The sequence below is a fragment of the Macaca mulatta genome, chromosome 8, assembly GCF_049350105.2.
Source record: "Macaca mulatta isolate MMU2019108-1 chromosome 8, T2T-MMU8v2.0, whole genome shotgun sequence".
NCBI classification, from domain to species: domain Eukaryota; kingdom Metazoa; phylum Chordata; class Mammalia; order Primates; family Cercopithecidae; genus Macaca; species Macaca mulatta.
The window spans coordinates 117,573,671-117,593,778 of record NC_133413.1 but is presented as its reverse complement, the minus strand read 5'-3'; the positions used below and the strand labels follow the sequence as shown (position 1 = coordinate 117,593,778).

The 20,108-nt window shown below is 35.5% G+C and overlaps 1 protein-coding gene across 2 annotated transcripts in view; it reads left to right on the top strand.

Moving 5' to 3' along the window:
- The window catches only part of ANGPT1 (angiopoietin 1), a 256,066-nt gene that overhangs the window by 208,321 nt on the left and 27,637 nt on the right, over nucleotides 1-20,108 (top strand). For both annotated transcript variants that reach the window (XM_015145866.3, NM_001266116.1), the window contains 2 exon segments: nucleotides 2,128-2,229; nucleotides 11,607-11,773. In XM_015145866.3, coding sequence (XP_015001352.1) covers nucleotides 2,128-2,229; nucleotides 11,607-11,773 — 269 coding nt within the window.

Below are 20,108 nucleotides of genomic sequence, written 5' to 3'. Positions count from 1 at the left end.
ATTTCCAACTTTTTCTTTACTTATTTAAGTAATTGCATTTGTCTTCATGCTATTAACAAATGCTTTTAAGCAGATTATTCCCAATAAATTTCAATTAGGTAGACACAGGGTTCAATTCTGAATCCAGTTCAAATCAATTTTAAATCCCAGATCCAGAGCTTATTGTTGAATATAATCACTGGTAAGTTACTGAACTACTCTAAACCTCAGTATTTTTTCATCTGTAAAATGGAGATGATCATCATACCTACTTCCTACATAGGACTATCATGAGAATAAGTTAGAAAATGCATGTAAGGTGTTTATATTATATGGTCCTTAACAATCATGTCATTGTTAATAGCACTTCCTTTCTTACTTCTTTATGCTCTTATCCATATGTTTATCCTTGGTCTAGATCATCTCGAACAGCTCAATAAACTTTTTTCTTTGGATATCTATGCTACCTCAAAGGCTAAGGTGTCCAAAACTACGATCACTTTCTTTGCTAGCCTTTGAGGTGTCCAAAACTATGATCATTTTCTTTGCTCGTGTTTTCTTTCTTAAATTTCTCATTTAGATTATTGTCTCTGTGATTTTTTGGCCTATTAGAGCTGAAATCTCTGAACTCTGTCTCTTTAATCCTATGGGATCAGTCACTATTGAAACTTTGAGAGGTTTGATAACTGACCCATAATGTATTTATAATAATACCCCCAGCTGTAAGTGAAAACTGATGCCCAAGGATGGTTGTTGAGTAAAACAAAACATAAATGAATAAGTTAATTAGAATTACAGAAGATAAAAGTGTAGCTAGAGATTATGTTGAGGACTAAAAGCAGGCGCAGAAGTTAAAGGATTAGTGGTGGTGGGGATGACTGGGACAGGAATCAAAATTTCAAATGTACAGTCTTGGAGGTGAGTCAATTCCTGGGGTTAATGAAGACATACTGTATGTGTGGCTGTTGTCAAAGTAGGGGGAGAGCCTTGGGAAGAGAGTTGTCCTATTTCATATGCCCACAAGTAGGCATGTATATCTTAGACCCTTTCACTCTGAGGCAGTACATGGACAATTTGTTCTTTGAATGATGTGTCTTGCCACTGCTTTTATACCCTTTTTGCTACTTGTGTTCCAAATGCAATGCTTCAGGGAAAACACTTGAGGTTTTTCCTTTAATCAGAGCTTAGCTCTGTGTCTTCATAGCCTGCTTGCTGCTGTTACATCATATCCCACCTTTAGCCAGCCTTCAACATGCTTTAGTATTCAGTTGTTGAGGAATAGTCCCCGTTGAATAATCAAGCTGCCACATTCATGCTACATCAATTACAGTGATTGCTCTCCGAAGATAATCCCATTACAGATATGTTTCTCTTCTTGGGTAGGCTCTGGGGGAAATGAGTCAATTTCTAAATAAATACCATTGTATTTTGAATAATTAAAATAAGCATAAGTCTTTAAAAGATTTGTATAAATTTTCCACATGGGCAAGAAATTCTTGTCACAGTCAGAAGAGATACAGTATGTCATGTTCTCCTGTTATTGTTCATGCCTAAAATACAAGCAAATAATACATTCTCCACATGTTATGCCACAAATGTTGCCTCTAATGAAATATTGACTCATCAAGGATAACTATTGTAACATGTACATATATAAGAATTGATAGGCAATGAAATATGTGATAAAGACATGATATTTTAACAATTTTTTTGTTCTTATTGTACACCCATTTCAATCAATTTAAAGTTTTAAAATTCTGGGTTGTGTGTTTTGGCAATCAAATGGTCTGTAACTTTAGAAATTTGGTAGCATTTCCAAAACTTTGAGCATACTCAAATGCTTATTTTCATTTAAAACAAAGATATTTTTTAAATGTTTTATAGTCTGAGACAAAGACTTAATTTTCAGCTGACTAAAATTTGTGCAAGTAATTTATTCATCATTGATGGAATTTAATCAGAAATAATTCAAATATGAATCATAGGAAGAAATAACCAATAATATATCTAACTTAACATTGTTCAATATAGTAATTTTAGTTTTTGTAATCTACAGACGTGTTCACCTTATTCCTATTTTGAAACATGTACGATATATGTTTTCAAAGTAGAAGTATTTTTTACTTGACTTTGTTTTCCATTTGTCAGGTATTTTGCAATATGGATGTCAATGGGGGAGGTTGGACTGTAATACAACATCGTGAAGATGGAAGTCTAGATTTCCAAAGAGGCTGGAAAGAATATAAAATGGTAAGATGGAAGAATTTACAGTGCCTTTTGCTGTTTTATCTTGAAGTTATCTTCTCCATACTCTTTGATGAATCTTTGTATTTTTAGGTGGTTCTGAGTTATTTTTGAAATAAAATGAAACATTAGTGTTATTATTTTCATTAGACACAAAACACTCATAAATCATTTTCAGTAAATGATTTCCACATGTCATCAGAAAGAAAAACGTATTACTGAAATTATTTGGTGAACTGTTGTGTATTGTTTGCGCTTGTTCCTAGTTGAATGAGGGTGGGGAAAGCTAGAACTCAGACCTTCACTGGATACATGAGCTTGACCAAGTGAGCTGTGCAGGGTTGCAGGTTGTGGAACAAGATGGGTAATAGCAATAGCCTCACACACATAACTGGCTAATTGTTGCTGGCTGTTGACTGGAAGCTTCTCCATGTGACCTTTCCATGTGGCTAGGCTAAACTTCTTTCAGTAAAGTGATCCAGGGTTATCAGATTTCTTACGTAGCACTTGTCATCCTCCAAAGACAAAGCAGGAGCTTTCAGCCTTTTTTAGTTTTATTAGACCCAGGAATGAAACAGTATTACTTCCATTGCATTGTGTTGGTTGTGGTTGGTCACAGGGAAAGTCCAGATTTAAGGCACAAGGAGTACACAAAGGTATGAACTGTGAGCCATGGTTCACTGGGGTCTGCAAAATAACAGTAGGCATCATCATCATTATCATCATCATCACAGCTCATCTCTTTATTAATGCTCAATATGCCAGCCCTATATGTAATTTCTTATCTAATTTTTAATATCAGCACTATTAGCTAACACTATGCCCATTTTAAAAGGAAACAGAGATGAGCAAGGGTTGAAATAATCTAAAATCCAGTAATCACATAGTCGGTGCCTATAATATTAAAAATTAAAATCTGCTGACAGAATGTAAAGGCATAGTAATGCAGGAGAATCTATATTTATGGATTCTCATTCTTTTGCAGCTGAAACCTCTAGATAATTCGTGTCTTGATTTTTTGACAAATTTTCTCTCAACAGGTAGAGAGAAAGAAATGCTATACTAGCCTCGGTTCTGTCTTGATATTCTTGTAGACAGTTTGTAAAAACTATGGTTGATTTGCCTCAGAGTTTGCCCATTAATAGGCTCATAGTTGGTCAAATGACAGTAAATAAGGGGTTTGAATAAATGAACGGAGGTTTCTAGTGGTGTCACTGCTTTTACATTTTTATCAGATACTCAGTTGAACAGTCTGAAAGCATGTTTAAAAAGTTTGGACTTACACAAAGTTGGAATCCTGATGTCTTTGTTATATCATAAACTCAGGATGGAAAGGTAGGCTGAAGCCAGCAAGATATAATTCCACAGAGATGATTGTAGACTATTTCACCTAGATAAAAAATACCTAAATTAACTGTGAGAAAACAGGGTAAGAGTGACAAATTGCGTTAAGGACTTAGTATTTGAAAGAGGTTTACTTGGTTCTAAGCTTATTTTGAATTAACAAAGATTAATGTACTCAGTGTACATTACTAGTAGTTTAGGGGATCACATAAAATGCAGAACTCACTGGTGTCTACCATGATCTGGTTACATCAAAAATATAGTTTAAATTCTGGAGGTTTTCAAACATGTTAACTTATCCTAGGGATTATAAGCAGGATGGGAGGAATTTGGAAATTGCATCTGTAACAGGTAAACACCTGGAGAAAAAAAGAATTAGGCATAAACCTGATAGCTATTTTAGTTAACTGGATGGAGGTAGGTTGTACTAGAGCCTGCTTCTCAAGATGTGGTCCAGGGACCAGCAGTATTAGCATCCTCTGGAAACTTAATGGAAACACGAATCTCAAGCTCTGGCCCAGATTTCCTGAATTAGAATGTGCATTCGAACAATGCCTGAAAGGGTAGTGCAATAATGAATCAAGTAAAATTCCAAGAAGGCAAAATTTGACCAAGTATGAACAAAACTCTCCAATGATTAATCCCAATACCAAATGGACTGCCTATTAAGTGGCAAGCACTCCCCATCTTCAGTGGAAATAGAAGGTAGATCATTATCTTTTGGAATTGCTATGGAGAATTGGAATGTTAGGTCGTATTTGAAGGCCTCTTCCTGCCTAGGTGATTCTAAAAATATATGAGGGATAAAAGATTACCTATATTTGAAAAAACAGACTTTGAATTATGTTTATATTAACAGTTACAGGCCAGGCACAGTAGCTCAAACCTGTAATCCCAGCACTCTGGGAGGCCGAGGTGGGTGGATCAGTAGGTCACGAGATCGAGACCATCTTGGCCAATATGGTGAAACCCTATGTCTACTAAAATAACAAAAAATTAGCCAGGTGTGGTTGTGCATGCCTCCCAGCTACTTGGGAGGCTGAGGTAGAGGAATCGCTTGAACCTAGGAGGCGAAGGTTGCAGTGAGCTGAGATCACGACACTGCACTCCAGCCTAGTGACAGATCAAGACTCCATCTGAAAAAAAAAAAAAAAAAAAAAAAAAACAACAACAACAAAAAAAAATCACTCTACCATTTACAAGAGGAGTGATTTTTGACAAATCACCTAGCCCGCACCTTAGCTTTCTAACTAACTTGTTAAAATAAGACAATGATAATACCTCACCTGCCTCACAGGGATGTTTCAAGGATTAGAAATAATGTAAGTAAAGCACTTCGGCACACTGAATTTTCAGTGAACAGTAGTTATTTTTATGATCCAAGTTGAAAACATCAAAGACACCAAAAATTTCACTTAACTATGCCAAAAATACTGTTTTGCAAACCATCTTAATTCATGATTATTTTCACCACTAAAATGTGATGTGAAGAAGTCATCTGAAAATCAGACTATAGATAGAGACTCAGGCTAATCTGAAATACATTGTTATTAAAATTAATGATAACAGAAAATAAATATAAAGTTGTCATCATGGTGACTTTCCAAAATGGTGAATTCTTAACTGTAAACATCTGCTGCCTTGGCAAGCTAGGCATGTTAAGTAAGAGATACTGACTTGTTAAGTATGGAATCAATTCATGTCTTGTAAGTATTTACCAAATATATCTATTTCTAAGCAATTCCTTTTTCATTATTGGAACAAAATTGAAATTCTTTACTCATCATGTTTTATGGAGTTTACCCCTCCTCCCTTTTTTAAAACAAGAAAGACTATCATGCTTTATTCAAACTTGAAACATTTATTAGATGAATGTCAATTTTGCATGATCAAAAAATGAGATAAGCTCCAACATTTTGAAACATTCTGGCTAAAAATGAGGCTGAAGAATTTTTTTTTTTTGAAAATATTCATCATATGTTACAAGATGGTTAAAACACATGGTAGAAAGTGTTTTGGTTCTTTATCTAGTTTTTCTTTCACCTAAAGACAAAATAACACGACTCCACCAGGAATGGATATAGACTCCTTATGCCAGTTCTTATCAATCACGCCTACTTCTATTTCCTGCATCCAAAGAACTGCCGGCTGACTTCTTCAGCTAAGGGTGTACAACCTTCAGGATAACAAGAACTTGGCATACCCCAACTCTTCTCCAGTCTTTACCAATCTACTATTATATACAGTAGGATGCTACATTTCTTCCTTGGGCAATGAGTGCAGAAATCAAGTTTTCTCTCTTTCTTTTCTGCCTTTCCTCCCTCCTTCCTTCCCTTCATACTGATTGATATCTATGGGCTGCCTCTTGCTTCGTAAGATTCCCATCACATGTAATTACAAATATATATTATATATTATCATTATTTTTAAACCTCTGTCGATATGAAAGGTTTACCAATTTTTGGATTGTTGACATTGGCTTTAAGCCTACAAATCTCTTACCTAAGCTTAGCTTTCACTTAACCTTCTTCATGAGGAGATTCAGCAAAATCTGGTTTATGGATTTGTAAAGATGTTTGCCTGAAAGGAAAGTCTGGAGTGGGCTTTTTAATGAGGCACTTAGAGAAGATATTAGTTCTTTCAAGTCATAAGGATACCCTTTAGTGGCCTCCAGCAATAACACTTATCAGCAGTACTTTCACATATAAAGTGCAATGAAGCTACGAGTTCCAAACTGTACCCTAAATAGCCTAATTTTATACTGTAGTAGGCAGTGGCTGATGCCCTGGAGACAAACTTGCTTTATTTTGAGAGCAATTGCCCCCATAAACAGAACTTCCTATCCACTCAAAAATTTCAGTGTGAGCACCATTCCTTCTGGGAGTTCTTTGTTTCTGGAAAGAAGTTGAGAGCACATTTTCAACTATATTTTAACATCTTCACATTAAAAAGAGAAAAAATGCATAAGAAATTAAAAATTTTGAAATTCAAAATTTGTTTCAGTCTTTCTTGGGTTGCGTGTCTCAGCATTTAGAGGAGATATACCATTCAACTGTGTTTGAAAGTGCCCTGAAAGCCACAGCTCTGTCTTATCTGTTTTTTTTTTTTTAAATGATTTGTATGAAAAAAGATGAATCCCATGGAATACATGGACTGTGTCTGGTTTCAATTTTACTTCATCTATAAAAAGTCAACGCTTCCTGTGAGCATTATCAGACAAAACAAATAACGTATCAGAGACAATTATTTTATTAACTTGGAAAAGCACAAACCGAAATTGAACATTTCTGCAGGTTTTCGCAAAAACTAACAAATGTTGATCTTTCCTTTGCATGTGTTTTTTGAGTAAGATGTGCTTTTTAAGGCCAATTTTAAGTCAGCATTAGTTCAGATTAAATTTCAGTGTCTTTTTATCCCTTTATTAGAGAGCTAGAGAAGAAATAAAATCAATTAACAATGTATCTGAGTTACTGAATCAAAACCTTTCAGCTGATTGTGATTGACATCATTAAACATCGTTTTTACAAAAGTACATGACATAGTATCCTTAGATTTTATTCATGAAAAAGGGGAAATTGTAGTGTAATGTTTACTCATTCATTGCTGCTTTTTCAATATCAGCACAGAATTTCATATATACTTTCATTTTTATTTTTTTAATTTAATTTTATTTTATTTATTTATTTATTTATTTATTTATTTGAGACAGAGTCTTGCTCTGTCGCCCAGGCTGGAGTGCTGGAGTGCAGTCGCACGATCTCCGCTCACTGCAACCTCCGCCTCCCGGGTTCACGCCATTCTCCTGCCTCAGCCTCCTAAGTAGCTGGGACTACAGGTGCCCGCCACTGCGCCCAGCAGTTTATTTTATTTACAATAAATAAAAATTTATTGTAGTTTTTTAAATAGAGACGGGGTTTCACTGTGTTAGCCAGGATGGTCTCGATCTCCTCATTTTTATTTTTATGGAAGCTACAGGCTATTTGGGGTAAAATAAAGACCTGCGGTAAACTGTTATGTGCCATAATATGTAAGCCTATTTCGGAGCATATGCATTGGCTGACTCTGTCTTTGAGGCAAGAACATGAATTTTTGAAGGACAGTCCCAGACACATAATCAAAACTTTCCTCCCCATAGGGACCTCAGTATAAAGATGGGGTTTTACTCCTGCATTTTTCCTGTGTACCTCACAAATATTTTGATTTGATTAATATATTCTTTTGAGTTTGCACTTGGAATATCTATTCCAATCACATTTATATGGATCTCTACCTTCAGTTCATAGCAGACTAACATGTGCAACCTTTTACATGTATAGCTCTTTGAGTCCGTCCCAGACATAGTGAATCAGAATCTTCATGGGGGGCCTAACCATCTATATTTTTTTAAAAGCCCCACAGCTGTTTCTGATATGCATTCCTGGTTGAAAGCAATTATCACAACTATTAACTTATTAGCATGGTATAAGACCTTAAAAATTACCTCTTTTGTAGCTCCTAAAACTCATGAGATATGGAAAGAGAGGGATTGAAAGAGATAGCACTAAGGGAGAGTTGAAGGAAACAGATACTTTAGTACCTGGAAGCAAAGGTAAGAATAAGAAAGTAGTCTGTGCTTTCATTAGTACTATAGTTTAGTCCCAATTGCAATCAGTTGGTTGTAATTTCTTATTTAATAATTAACTTTTTAGATTAAAATGACAATACTGACTTGTATAAACCAACTCTCAATTTAGTATAATAAAACATTAGTCCTCTGAGAGGCTTTTAAATAATTATTTCAGTATCCCTTTATTAATTTTTAGGCTAAGACAAGACCCTAGATTATTCTTTTTCCTATTCTTATACAAAGTAGAAAGGAACTTGCTTGCCTGCATATGACTACAGTCTCATGGAAGAGAAGAAACTAACAAGAAAATTACTATATATTGTGAGATATATTTTAACTATAACGACAGCTAGATTTTTAAGTGTTTTCTGTGTATCAGATGTACTTGGTTAAGTGCTTCAGGTGTATTTTCAATTTTATTCTCAAAACCTTGTATATGAAAATGATGTCTGTAATCCCTGTTTTGCAGACAGAAAAACTGAGGCTCAGAAACAAAGTCGATAGTTCTACAGCAAATATGTGGCAGATCAAGGCTTTAATCTGGAGCCAGAGATAAGGGGTAGAAGTTATTTCATCCAAACCAAGCCTTTGTCCTACATATCAGATCTGTGGCCGTGCCTGATAAACTCTCCAAAAGACAGTTTATTAATGTGGGAACACGATTTCCCTTCTTTCACGTATTTTTCATCTTGATGATGAAACAGCTGTGTCTGGATCACTGCACTTGGCTATTAGAAGGTTTCCTCCCTATACTGCAGCCATTTTGATTCATTGTACTCAAACATTTTGCTCTCGTAATAGAGCATGCTTGGACAGTTTTTTGGGAAGAGGCTCGAAGTAAATGTTAGTTTCTAAATGCAAATTATACTGCTTTCTTTTTAGTCGCTTCTTCCTGAAAGACAAAAATGCAAACAACTGTTTAGGAAGGCATATTTATTTCCATTTAGAGGGAAGTACAGGCCTGCATGTGGAGACAGGGATGGAGGCTCTCCTACGAATGATGCTAATCCTTGTTCATTTCTAAGGCTCACCCAGAATCACTGCGTGTTTCCCTGGGGAAGCTGGAGAGTTTTATCCACACAACGCTTTCAACAGCATGGAAATATGTGACCCAAAACTTAACACTTCATCATTCCCAGCCTCTTTATTCACATTGAGTATAATTGTTGAATCCCTTTTCAATGACTGCACAGAAAAGGGAATCATCAAGTGGCTAGAGGGAGAGTTTCGACATGTCTGAGCTGCAAAAAAATGCAAGGAAAATCCCAGTGGCCTTCTTTTTCTTCCCAGGGGCTGTTGCAATTGAGAAAGTGGTCATTCTTTGACTTTCAGCCTCCTGTAACTTTCTGTTTTGTTTATGCTTTGGAGAAGGTAAGCTTTGCTCTTCTCCTTAGTAGGTAGCATTGGCTGCCATAAAAATGTGTAAAATTCTTAGCACACCAGAAATTGCTCTAATATTTCTTGCCACTGTGAAACTTTTACAAAGTGTGACTTGAGCATCTTAGGAACAGAGAAGCAAAGAGCCAACGGAGTACTAACTTCAGTGGGTCTTATATCTTTTCTGTGAGCTATGGGTAGATGGTCTTCAGAAGAGTATATACTCAATGCAATCTGTACCAAGCATATTCAGCCTATCAAAAAACTTAGGTAAATTCGGGAGTAATAAAAGTGTACACATATGTTAATTTTAACTTTAAATATGACAATATACATCACTTACCCATTAATAAAAAAAGTAAAATGAGGGCCAAAGTCTGGAATTCTGTGTCATCAGTTCTTTCCTAAAACTTTCCAGTAGTAGAATGCATCCAATCTCTAGTTTCAGTTTTTAAAATATAGAACAGTAAATAAAGACACATACGAGGCAATATGTTAAAAATTCTTTAATTTTTTTATATTTTTCCCAGTCTTTTAGCGTTTCAACAATTCCTAATTCAAAAAAAAAGTTTCAGTAATTTGCTTTTATTGAGCAAATCTGGATATTTATAAAAAATTAAAACTCTCATTTCTCACTAATATTTAACTTATTTGCATAAAATTTTATAAATATTGCAATAAATGAACTGGCATAAATGGGTTTGGTACCAAACACCTGTGAACTTTGGTAAGTAACTCGGTTGGCGGAAGAGGTAGTGCACAAGTTTGGACAGTTTAAGAAACATTTCCTCAAGACTCAACTGTATTGTCTACAACAAGAATTGTGCTTTACGATTACTTTTCCATGTGTTATTGCAAAATGCTATGATATTTTGTTTTCCTTCCTCCTTACCTCCGTTTCCCCCTCCCTTTCTTGCTTCTTTCATCTATTCTTTTCTTTCTACCTTTTTCTTTGAATTTCAAAAGAACCCTACTGGAATGCTCAGTGCATGTCAGCTCTTCACTGGCTTTTGGAAATTCACAAATACAACACAGCTTCTGTCATCAGGGAGCTCACAACACAGCCAGTGAAACAAATATGTAGATCAAGAATTACATGGAACTTCAAGCATTGCCAATGAGTATTTTCTGGGGCAATTGTGAATACCCCAAATCTAGAATGCCAGCAAGTTTCTAGTTCTTTCTTTTCCTATGACTAACAGCTCCAACATTAAGCGTTGGCTTTCTTTTGAGACCACTTTTTTCTCCCTACAAAGAACTATTTTGAATACTTAACAACCTTGACTTCACCCAAAGAGAACAATAGACTCATGTTGACATTTAGAAGCCAAGTAGTCAGCTAGGTTCACTCAGGAGTGCTTACAAATCAGCATTCTGCCTCAAAATTCCAATGCCAGTGCAGCTTTGTAAATGATTACAGTCATGGGTTTACAGGGTTGCTTATTAATATTTAATAATAAGAAAGTTAAAGCTCCAAAAGTCATGATTCTAGTAATCTATTAGTTTGGTGCAAAAGTAACTGTGGTTTTAACCATTGAAAGTAATGGCAAAAACTGCAATTACTTTTGCACCAACCTAAATATGAAGTTATTGTTGAAACGTAATTGCATTTGTGAATAATAATAGTAAAAATAATATTGTTAAATAACTTGTCTAATATCACCCTTATAGTGTTCATTGAAAAATCTTTAAACTCTATTCAAAATATTTTGTTAACTAGTAGTTTAGAAACATTTTCAAAAGCAAAACTTGAATTGAGAATTGTTTTCACGTTAAACCTATTAACTAGATTTATTTTATACAAAATATCTCATCCACACAGATTTGAATAACAGAGGTTTTATTGTATTAAGTAAGAATTGGACAGAAGCTTTGATGAAAAGAAACAAGAGAATTCTTGAAATGTCAATCATTGGAGAAAAAAGTGTAAAATGTAAAACACAAAAAACCTTTACTTTTTAATAATTTTTAATTATTATTTAGAAAATAGTTAAATGCTGAACATTAAAAGAATTCCTCTCTAAAGTAACAACTGCATCTCTATATTGTTTCCCAGGGTTTTGGAAATCCCTCCGGTGAATATTGGCTGGGGAATGAGTTTATTTTTGCCATTACCAGTCAGAGGCAGTACATGCTAAGAATTGAGTTAATGGACTGGGAAGGGAACCGAGCCTACTCACAGTATGACAGATTCCACATAGGAAATGAAAAGCAAAACTATAGGTAAGTCATGTTACAGTGTAGTGCTCAACTACCTTTGACCTAGCCACTTAATAATTGTAGTGGGAAAATGTGAAAAAAAGAAATGAAAATCATCCTTCAAAATGAAAATTGGGTTTTTTGTCTAGACCTGTTACAAAGAGATAAAAAAAAGCCTGTAAAGACTTTTTCAAAGATTTAAATTTCAGTTTTCATAGGTTGACTCTCTTTGACATTGGCTTAAATTTTAGAGAATGGTGAATGAAGTCAAGCATACTGTTGTTATGTGGTTATTATTATGAAGTTGCAGTGAATTCATATTTATAAAAATGATGAGTTTTATACTCAAACTCATTGGCTTAAATAATCTCTTCATTCTAAAAAAGATTTTCTAGTTCTACTTTTTTTGATGACTTTTCTTGATTTAGTATTTTTCAAATGATCCTGAAGATGACAAAAGTAAAATTTTATATATTTGAATGATTTACGTAAAAGAGAAGATGAGGCATGAGTTAGAGGTTTTACTTGGTAAATAATCTAAAAAGTAAAAAAAATGGAATAATGGTATCAATATACATAATATGTCATTGCAGATGTAAAAATAGATAAACTATACACCTAATGATACATGTTTCCAATTATCCTTTTTCAATGAGGAGCTTGTCTACTAGGGAAAAATAAACACACAAAAATATGGCTAAAGAAATAATGTGATGTGGTAGATTCATTGCACGAACACTTATTGTGTTACTTCTATGTTCCTGGAATTCTACTGGGCACTGGTCTTACAGATGTCAAAGTCAAGCTTTGTTACTAACTAGGTCACTAAAAACTGGCTGGCATTCCTTGGGAACAGTGAAGATATTTTAGTTACTTTTATACCGCTACTCATTAGTGCAATTCTTGATGCCTATATAAATTGTCTTTAATTATGTGTGCCTCAGTTTCGTTCTTAGTAAATTAGAGTTGCAATGATTTTTAACTCTCAATATTGGGACTGCTCTACCTCTGTCTTGACAATTTGATTGTATGAATTAAAGGGTGGGCACATTGCTTCAAATAATTGCAACAACAGCAACCCTACCCTTGTGTGTGTGTGTTGTTTCAACCTGTGTGGTTATCTCATAGTTCAACTCTTTCTGCTGCTTATTTGTCTTTTCAAGACAAACTTTTTTTTATTTTTTAGAAGTTTGAATTCTGCATCTTTTCATGGGCACAACTCATTTCATTTTAATGGATTACGTATGGGATTGGATCCTTAGAGACATAATAATCATTTTCTCTACAAATAGTAATGATGTCACCACAACAGAGAATGAGAAATAGATCTAAAAGAGTTTATAGTCTCATGGTGGGGTTGGTGGGGAAGCGAGGGTGTACTTAATGGCAGCTCAAGAAACCAAAGAAGAGACATTTATAAAATGCAATGGAGTGTAAGAAGAAATGTTTCCAAGGAGGTCAATATTTTGAGAGTTTTATAACAAGAAAAACCACTGTTAAACATCAGGGATACTCTTATGTAAATGTTTTGACCTGAAACTTGAAACTATATGAAACTTGGCTAATGTCAGACAGCCTGACAATAGGACTAGCAAATAATTAGTCTAGTCTTTTTCTAGGCTCCTGAAGAATTTGCTTTGGTTCCTTTCCAAAATGTCTCTCAATTCTTCATAGGTGGCTGTGTATGTGTATGTGTGTGCGTACACATGCATATGCATGTGTGTCAGGCTTAGAGGGTGTTTGGGCACAGAGTGTTGGGGAAGGTTTAGGAGGATTGTTGACATCTGCAGTGCACTTCAGAGTGTATCCTGTGGATGCCATTCTGCCGTCTGCATGAGGAAGGAGCACTCACTTCCTCTTAGAGTGCCCCACTGCCCTTTTGAGCATTTCTCATTTCTTTGACATCTGTGTGATTTTGTATTCTCACCACACAATAAGGATTTATGATCAAAAAAATAAGTCTTCCCTGCTAGGGTAATGCATACACTCTGATATCCCCATTTTTCTTTCTTGAGAATCAAAATTATAAAGCCAGAAGAAATGTAACAATTTAATTTCAAACCTCTGGTTTTGTGGGAAGGAAAGCTGAGGTTCACATATATATATATGTGTGTGTGTGTGTGTGTGTATGTATATAAAATATTGTGTTATATATAATATTGTATTACATATAACATATATTATATATAATATAATATATAATATATGTGAACACTTCAAGCCTCACACACAGGCATATGCATGTGTACACACACACACACACACATACATATGAACCTCATATATATAATTTTGCCCAAAAAGGGAAAAAGACTTAAAGAAGGGAAGTCTGACTCCTACTTCATTCAGTGTAGTTTCTGTTCTGTCATGCTGCTGACTTGAAGTTAGTGGTTCTGGCCTCTTTCCTGCAGGGACCTAACAGAAAGTAGATCTGCAGTCATCATCTTCTCATGCAATTCAGTATACGATTCGCATTGGCATGAAATGGGAAATGATAACTCATTTAAACATAATGCTTACTCTGGTGAAATATTCATCAAAATAAACACACTGTAAGATGATGTTATTCACTTTTTCAAAGAAAAATGGAGCAGAAGCCTGAAAACAGAAGCTAAGCCCTTGCAATTTTTCTTCCTGCCTGTATCATCAAGTATGCCCAGTACTGCTTCTCTAGGCCCAGTAATGCCTCCCATGGCGTCCCAGTTAGAACTCCCATTGCCCATCACTGCCTCATGTGCTTTTTCTCCATTCATGTCTCTTCCCTCTGAATTGGCATATCTCTTTGTGATCAATTGTTTCAAGTATTAATACTAAGATTTGCATAGTATTCCATAATCTATGAAATGATTTTTAACAGTACAAGCATATAAACTTCTTTTGGAGGTAGGTATTATTAGACACATATTTTTTTTGAGATGGAGTCTCACTCTATCGCCCAGGCTGGAGTTCTGTGGCTCAATCTCGGCTCACTGCAACCTCCGCCTCACCGGTTCAAGAAATTCTCCTGCCTCAGCCTCCCTAGTAGCTGGGACTACAGGTGCATGCCACCACGCCTGGCTAATTTTTTGTATTTTTAGTAGAGATGGGGTTTCACTGTGTTAGACAGGATGGTCTCGATCTCCTAACCTCATGATGTGCCCGTCTCAGCCTCCCAAAGTGCTGGGATTACAGGGGTGAGCCACTGCTCTCGGCCTAGACACATTTTAAAAATAAGAAAACTAAGGTTTTGGTCAATTGACTTGGTCAAATTCAACTAAATTCCAACTGAAATATAAAACTATGAAATTCATACTAGGTTTTTGTTTTATATGTTTTTGTTTTCTATGTTTTTTCTTTTTTAATTCAGAATTTTTTGAGGTTTTATTTTCTAAAACATATTCTATCTTGGAAATTTTGTTTGAAAATTCTTGTAACAGGTGTGGTCCTAATGTATAAAGCTAACTGTGTTGTTGTTTTTAAGAAAAACCTTTATCATGCTCTTGACACATATTAATTAAAGAAAGTGTTGTGAATGGATAGATGAGCTTATAAATGTGCACATATTACACATATTTTTCTTTTATCCTCTAAGGAAACTCCAAATAATTTTCCCAGATAGAAAATAAAATCTATAGAACCCAAGAGAATATAAATAAGAAAAAATAATAATTTAAGACTGTCATTATAAACATAGTATATGAACTAACATGTACCAATGTGAAATTATTTAATACTTCCTCTAGAGAGGTAGTATTATCCAGATCTTCATCATCTGACACCCAGACAATTACACAACCTTCCTGCCTCTCTAGTCTTCATACTCTCAAATATATCTTCCATGCTATTGTTGAGATGATTTTTCTAACAGACAACTTGGTCTTTCCCTCCTTCATATATTTCAACAGTGTTCAAATATCTGCATGTGAAAGTCCACCACTAAGACTCTTCATGACCTGACCACGACCTAATTATGCACCATTTTCTGCCATACACTCTCCCTAACTTTACCCACCTGGATACCCTTCTCATTAACGGTTATGTTCTGGTAACTATTTGCAATTTCCCTAAATCCTCCATGCCTTTTTTTATGCTATATTGTTACTCAACACATAAACTTAAGTTTGTCACATGCATACATCTTAAATCTTTAAGATTCTCTCTTATTCCAGGAGGTCTTCCCTGATATCTGCTGTGGTAGATGTAATGTGTCAACTCATTGCCCCCTTCAATACTAAAGCACTTTTTCCTTCCACCTCCAGGAAATGTTGACTGACAGGTTGTAGCTGAAGTCCGCTTTCCAGGCACTGTTTGTAGTTAAAGAAAAATTAGGCGGGCGTAGTAGCACACACCTATAATCCCAGCTACTTGGGAGGCTGAGGCAAGAGAATCACTTGAACCCGGGAAGCGGAGGTTGCAGTGAGCCGAGATTGTGCCATTGCACTCCAGTCAGGGCGACAAGAGTGAAACGCCATCTCAAAAAAAGGAAAAAATAATAAAGTGACATCACCCAAGATTACTTCTTGCAAGATAGATTGTATCTAATGACTGGTCAATATAAGAGTATAAAGACCCTCTTGTCCTAATTTGGGGCAATTCTGAAGAGCCCTTCACGATCCAAAATTCCACTTGAGATTAACTGAGATCTTCACCATGACAGCATGTGAGCCGTGCATTTCCCTCTGCTGAGTTCTGCATGCTTCACTCTGCCACAGATGCTGGGACCTCTCCCTCCTCCACCTCCCTACGCTGATTTCCCAGAGAAATGCACCACCCTCATTCTTAGGCCAATTTGGATATTCTGTGTTCCCATTGACCCATAGCACTTTGGATAACTATCCAGGATTCAAATCCTGTTACAAGTCATTAACGAGTGGCTATTAACTCTCTAACTTGTGCTCTCTCTCTCTCCCCACAACCCCTCTCTCCCTCCCTTTGAGTGTGTGTGTGTGTACACGTGTGTGTGTGTTCTACGATTTTAAAGTGTAGAAACCATTTTTAGAAAAATTCAAGATATGTAACTAATTTAGCCAAATTACTAACTAAGCTAACCTATATTTGAGGCACACATACTATGCACCAGATGTCTTGTTTTCACAAGAGAAAACTGAGGCATAGTACTTTGCACAAGGTCACAGACACTGATACGATGAGTATGAGTCCAATTTGAAATTTGGTCTTGTAACTACCCACCATATGGCCATACTCAAATAAAGAGAAGTTCATCAGTTAATTTCTAGAATTAAATAAACTCAAAACATATTCTATGATATAGTATATGTTTATTCTAACTCTTCTACTCTCTTTAATAATTTGAATGCCTTTGGACACATTACCTATCTTTCTAGTTCTCAATTTTCTATTCTTATAAGTTAAAGTATTTGTAAAGCATCTTGCAGCTCAAACATTTTCTACAATAGAACTACCTTTATGTGTGCATCACTACTTTTATTACCTTTCAATTCTTTGATAAAAAATTAAATTTGATCTCTCTAATAAACACTTGAGAATTTATTATCAGTTTAGAGATAGAGTGATGTTTTACTTCTCATGAAAGCTTTGCTTGTTCCAATACATAAAGTTAAAAAAACCCACTGCAACAATAACTACTTTAAAAATATTTTAATAATAACAGATTTATCATATGGTTGAGGAGATGCTATGTCCACTGGAAGGAGCTCTGGAATAGGAATCAGGATGTGGAGGCTGAGAAGTAATCTGGCTCCTCCACCTGGGAAAATGGCATGGTTGTATTTGTCAGTGTTCAGTCAGGGGAGCAGAGCCATGAGGAGTTTTACAGAAATGAGGTTAAAACATATGCTTGAAACCTGGCATGGCAGACAAGCCACAGCTTGTGAAAATCTAAGAAACCAAACTCGTGTAGCCACCAAAATGGAACCACAAGAAGGAAGATCTACAGAAATCTGTTGCCTTGCTGTAGTCCATGGCATGTGGTTGTGCAGTCAAGCATCTTGTGGTGGGTCTGGAGCTGTTGCCAGCATCAAGAAGCCAAGCTGGATGCTAAGTGAAGAAATAGACAATACAGAAACTGCCAGGCATCTCTGCCCCTGGACTTCACCATATCTGATGACGTCCTGAGAGTCAGACCACTGCTTCACTTTTGCCTTCCAAATCTCACACAAAATTCCCTTTTAGCCAACCTCAGCTTAGAATCTCACCAGGGAAATGGAGTACCCAGATTAACCAAGTTGATATTACTTTTATGCCTCAGTTTTCTTATCTTTCAGTGGGAATAATATCCTCGAAACAAAAAGAGTATACAAATATACCTTGTATTTGGTAAATTTAAATATTATACAAATATGAAAGCCATAGGCTGGGTGCAGTGGTTCACACCTGTAATTCCACCACTTAGGGAGGCTGAAGTGGGAGGATTGGTTGAGGTCAGGAGTTTGACATCGGCCTGGGCAACATAGCGAGACCTTTGTCGCTACTAAAAATTTAAAAAACAAAAATTGACTGGGCATGGTGGTGCACACCCATTGTCCCGGCTATTTGGGAGGCTGAGGCAGAAGGTTTGCTTGAGCCCAACAGGTTGAGGTTGCAGTGAGCTGTGATTGCACTGCTGCAATCAAGCCTTGGTGACAGAGCATGATCCTGTCTTAAAAAGAGAAGAAAAGAAAAAAGCAAACAGACTTTTTAAATTCAATTTTTATCATGCCCAAGAAATATATTATTGAGTCAATAAACAATTTTAAATTATATATTCTATATTGAAATCACCACTATTATCCCCAAAAATGTCCTTGGCTGGTTGGTAGTTGCTTATTTACTTGAATTCAGGATCCCATCCAACTTCACTCTTTGCATTTGCAGTTATGTCTCATGAGTCGCCTTTTACCTGGAACAATCTACCACTCAACTATCAATTACATTTTTCAAGACTTTTGGTCAGCTTTTCCCAGAATATCTCCTTCTGGGTTTATCTGACTATTTCTGCCTGATTAGGCTCAGATTAAAGCTTTCTTGAGAAGAATACTAAATAAATGATATTGTCTATTTCCCATTCTATCACATCCAAAGGCACAAAAGATTAATTGTTCCATTATTGATTGGACTAAGCTTAATCACTTGTTAAAGTTTTTTTTTAATGCAATACCTACTCTCTCAAAGAAAATTCTTACAAAGGATCACAATGTATAAAACACGTAAAGCTGATCTATTTGAAATGGTTGTGGGAAGGTAGTATAATGTTTCCTCTTGCTGTTCTCTCAAACATTAGTACAGCACAGTTTAAAAACCATTGTGTTATATTATTATAAATAAAAAAGTAGGATTTACCAATTGGAAATAAATTTTGCTGTACTATTTTTATTTATTTTTTTAAATTTATTTATTATTATTATACACCGCATGTTCTCACTCATAGGGGGGAACTGAACAATGAGATCACTTGGACTCAGGAAGGGGAACATCACACACCGGGGCCTATCATGGGGAGTGGGGAGGGGGGAGGGATTGCATTGGGAGTTATACCTGATGTAAATGACGAGTTGATGGGTGCAGCACACCAACATGGCACAAGTATACATATGTAACAAACCTGCACGTTATGCACATGTACCCTACAACTTAAGGTATAATGTACTATTTTTAAATGTAGAAAGAAAACTATATAAAAATTTTTCTGACTTAATGTTAAAAGGACACAATTTTAGTGAGCATATTCCATTAGAAAGTCATTTTGCATATAATTTTTTTCAGATCTTGGGAACAGTTTGTTCCTGACAGTTCATTATTTTGTTGTCTTTTATGCTATTAACTTAATTAGTAAATCCTCTATCACAGATGGTATCATAAGCCTCTCTTTTAAGCAATAGAAAATTTGTATTAGTTAAGTCCGAATGATAATGTTTAACAATTATTCATGCACATCTTATCATTATAATCTTACTACATAATTTATAATGCACATTTTGTGGATATTTATGTTTTATCGACTTTATATTATTTATTGAGGATAAATGACATCATTAGGTTAGAACTGACTAATTAATGTCTATCATAAGCCTTGTTCTGGAAAAGATTCCACATGAAGAGACGAACTGAATTTTAAACCAAAATTGTGAAGAAAACAACTTGAAAATAATTTGGTCATTAAATATCTTTTGGCACAAGGTTTGTTTTTGGCCAAGACCTTCATTGGGATGTAGTTTGATGTAATTTGTAAAACACTGTATCGGGAATCCAGAGACATGAACTCTAGACTTGGATTTGCAGTTACTTTTCTGAACGACCTTGGACAATTTGCTTCACTTTTCCAAGTCTCAGATCCTCAGAAGTAAAAGGAGGAGGTAAGGCCGAAGTTCTTTCCAGTTCCCCAATGCATTTTTTTTTTTTTGATCATTAAAGTACTCCCATG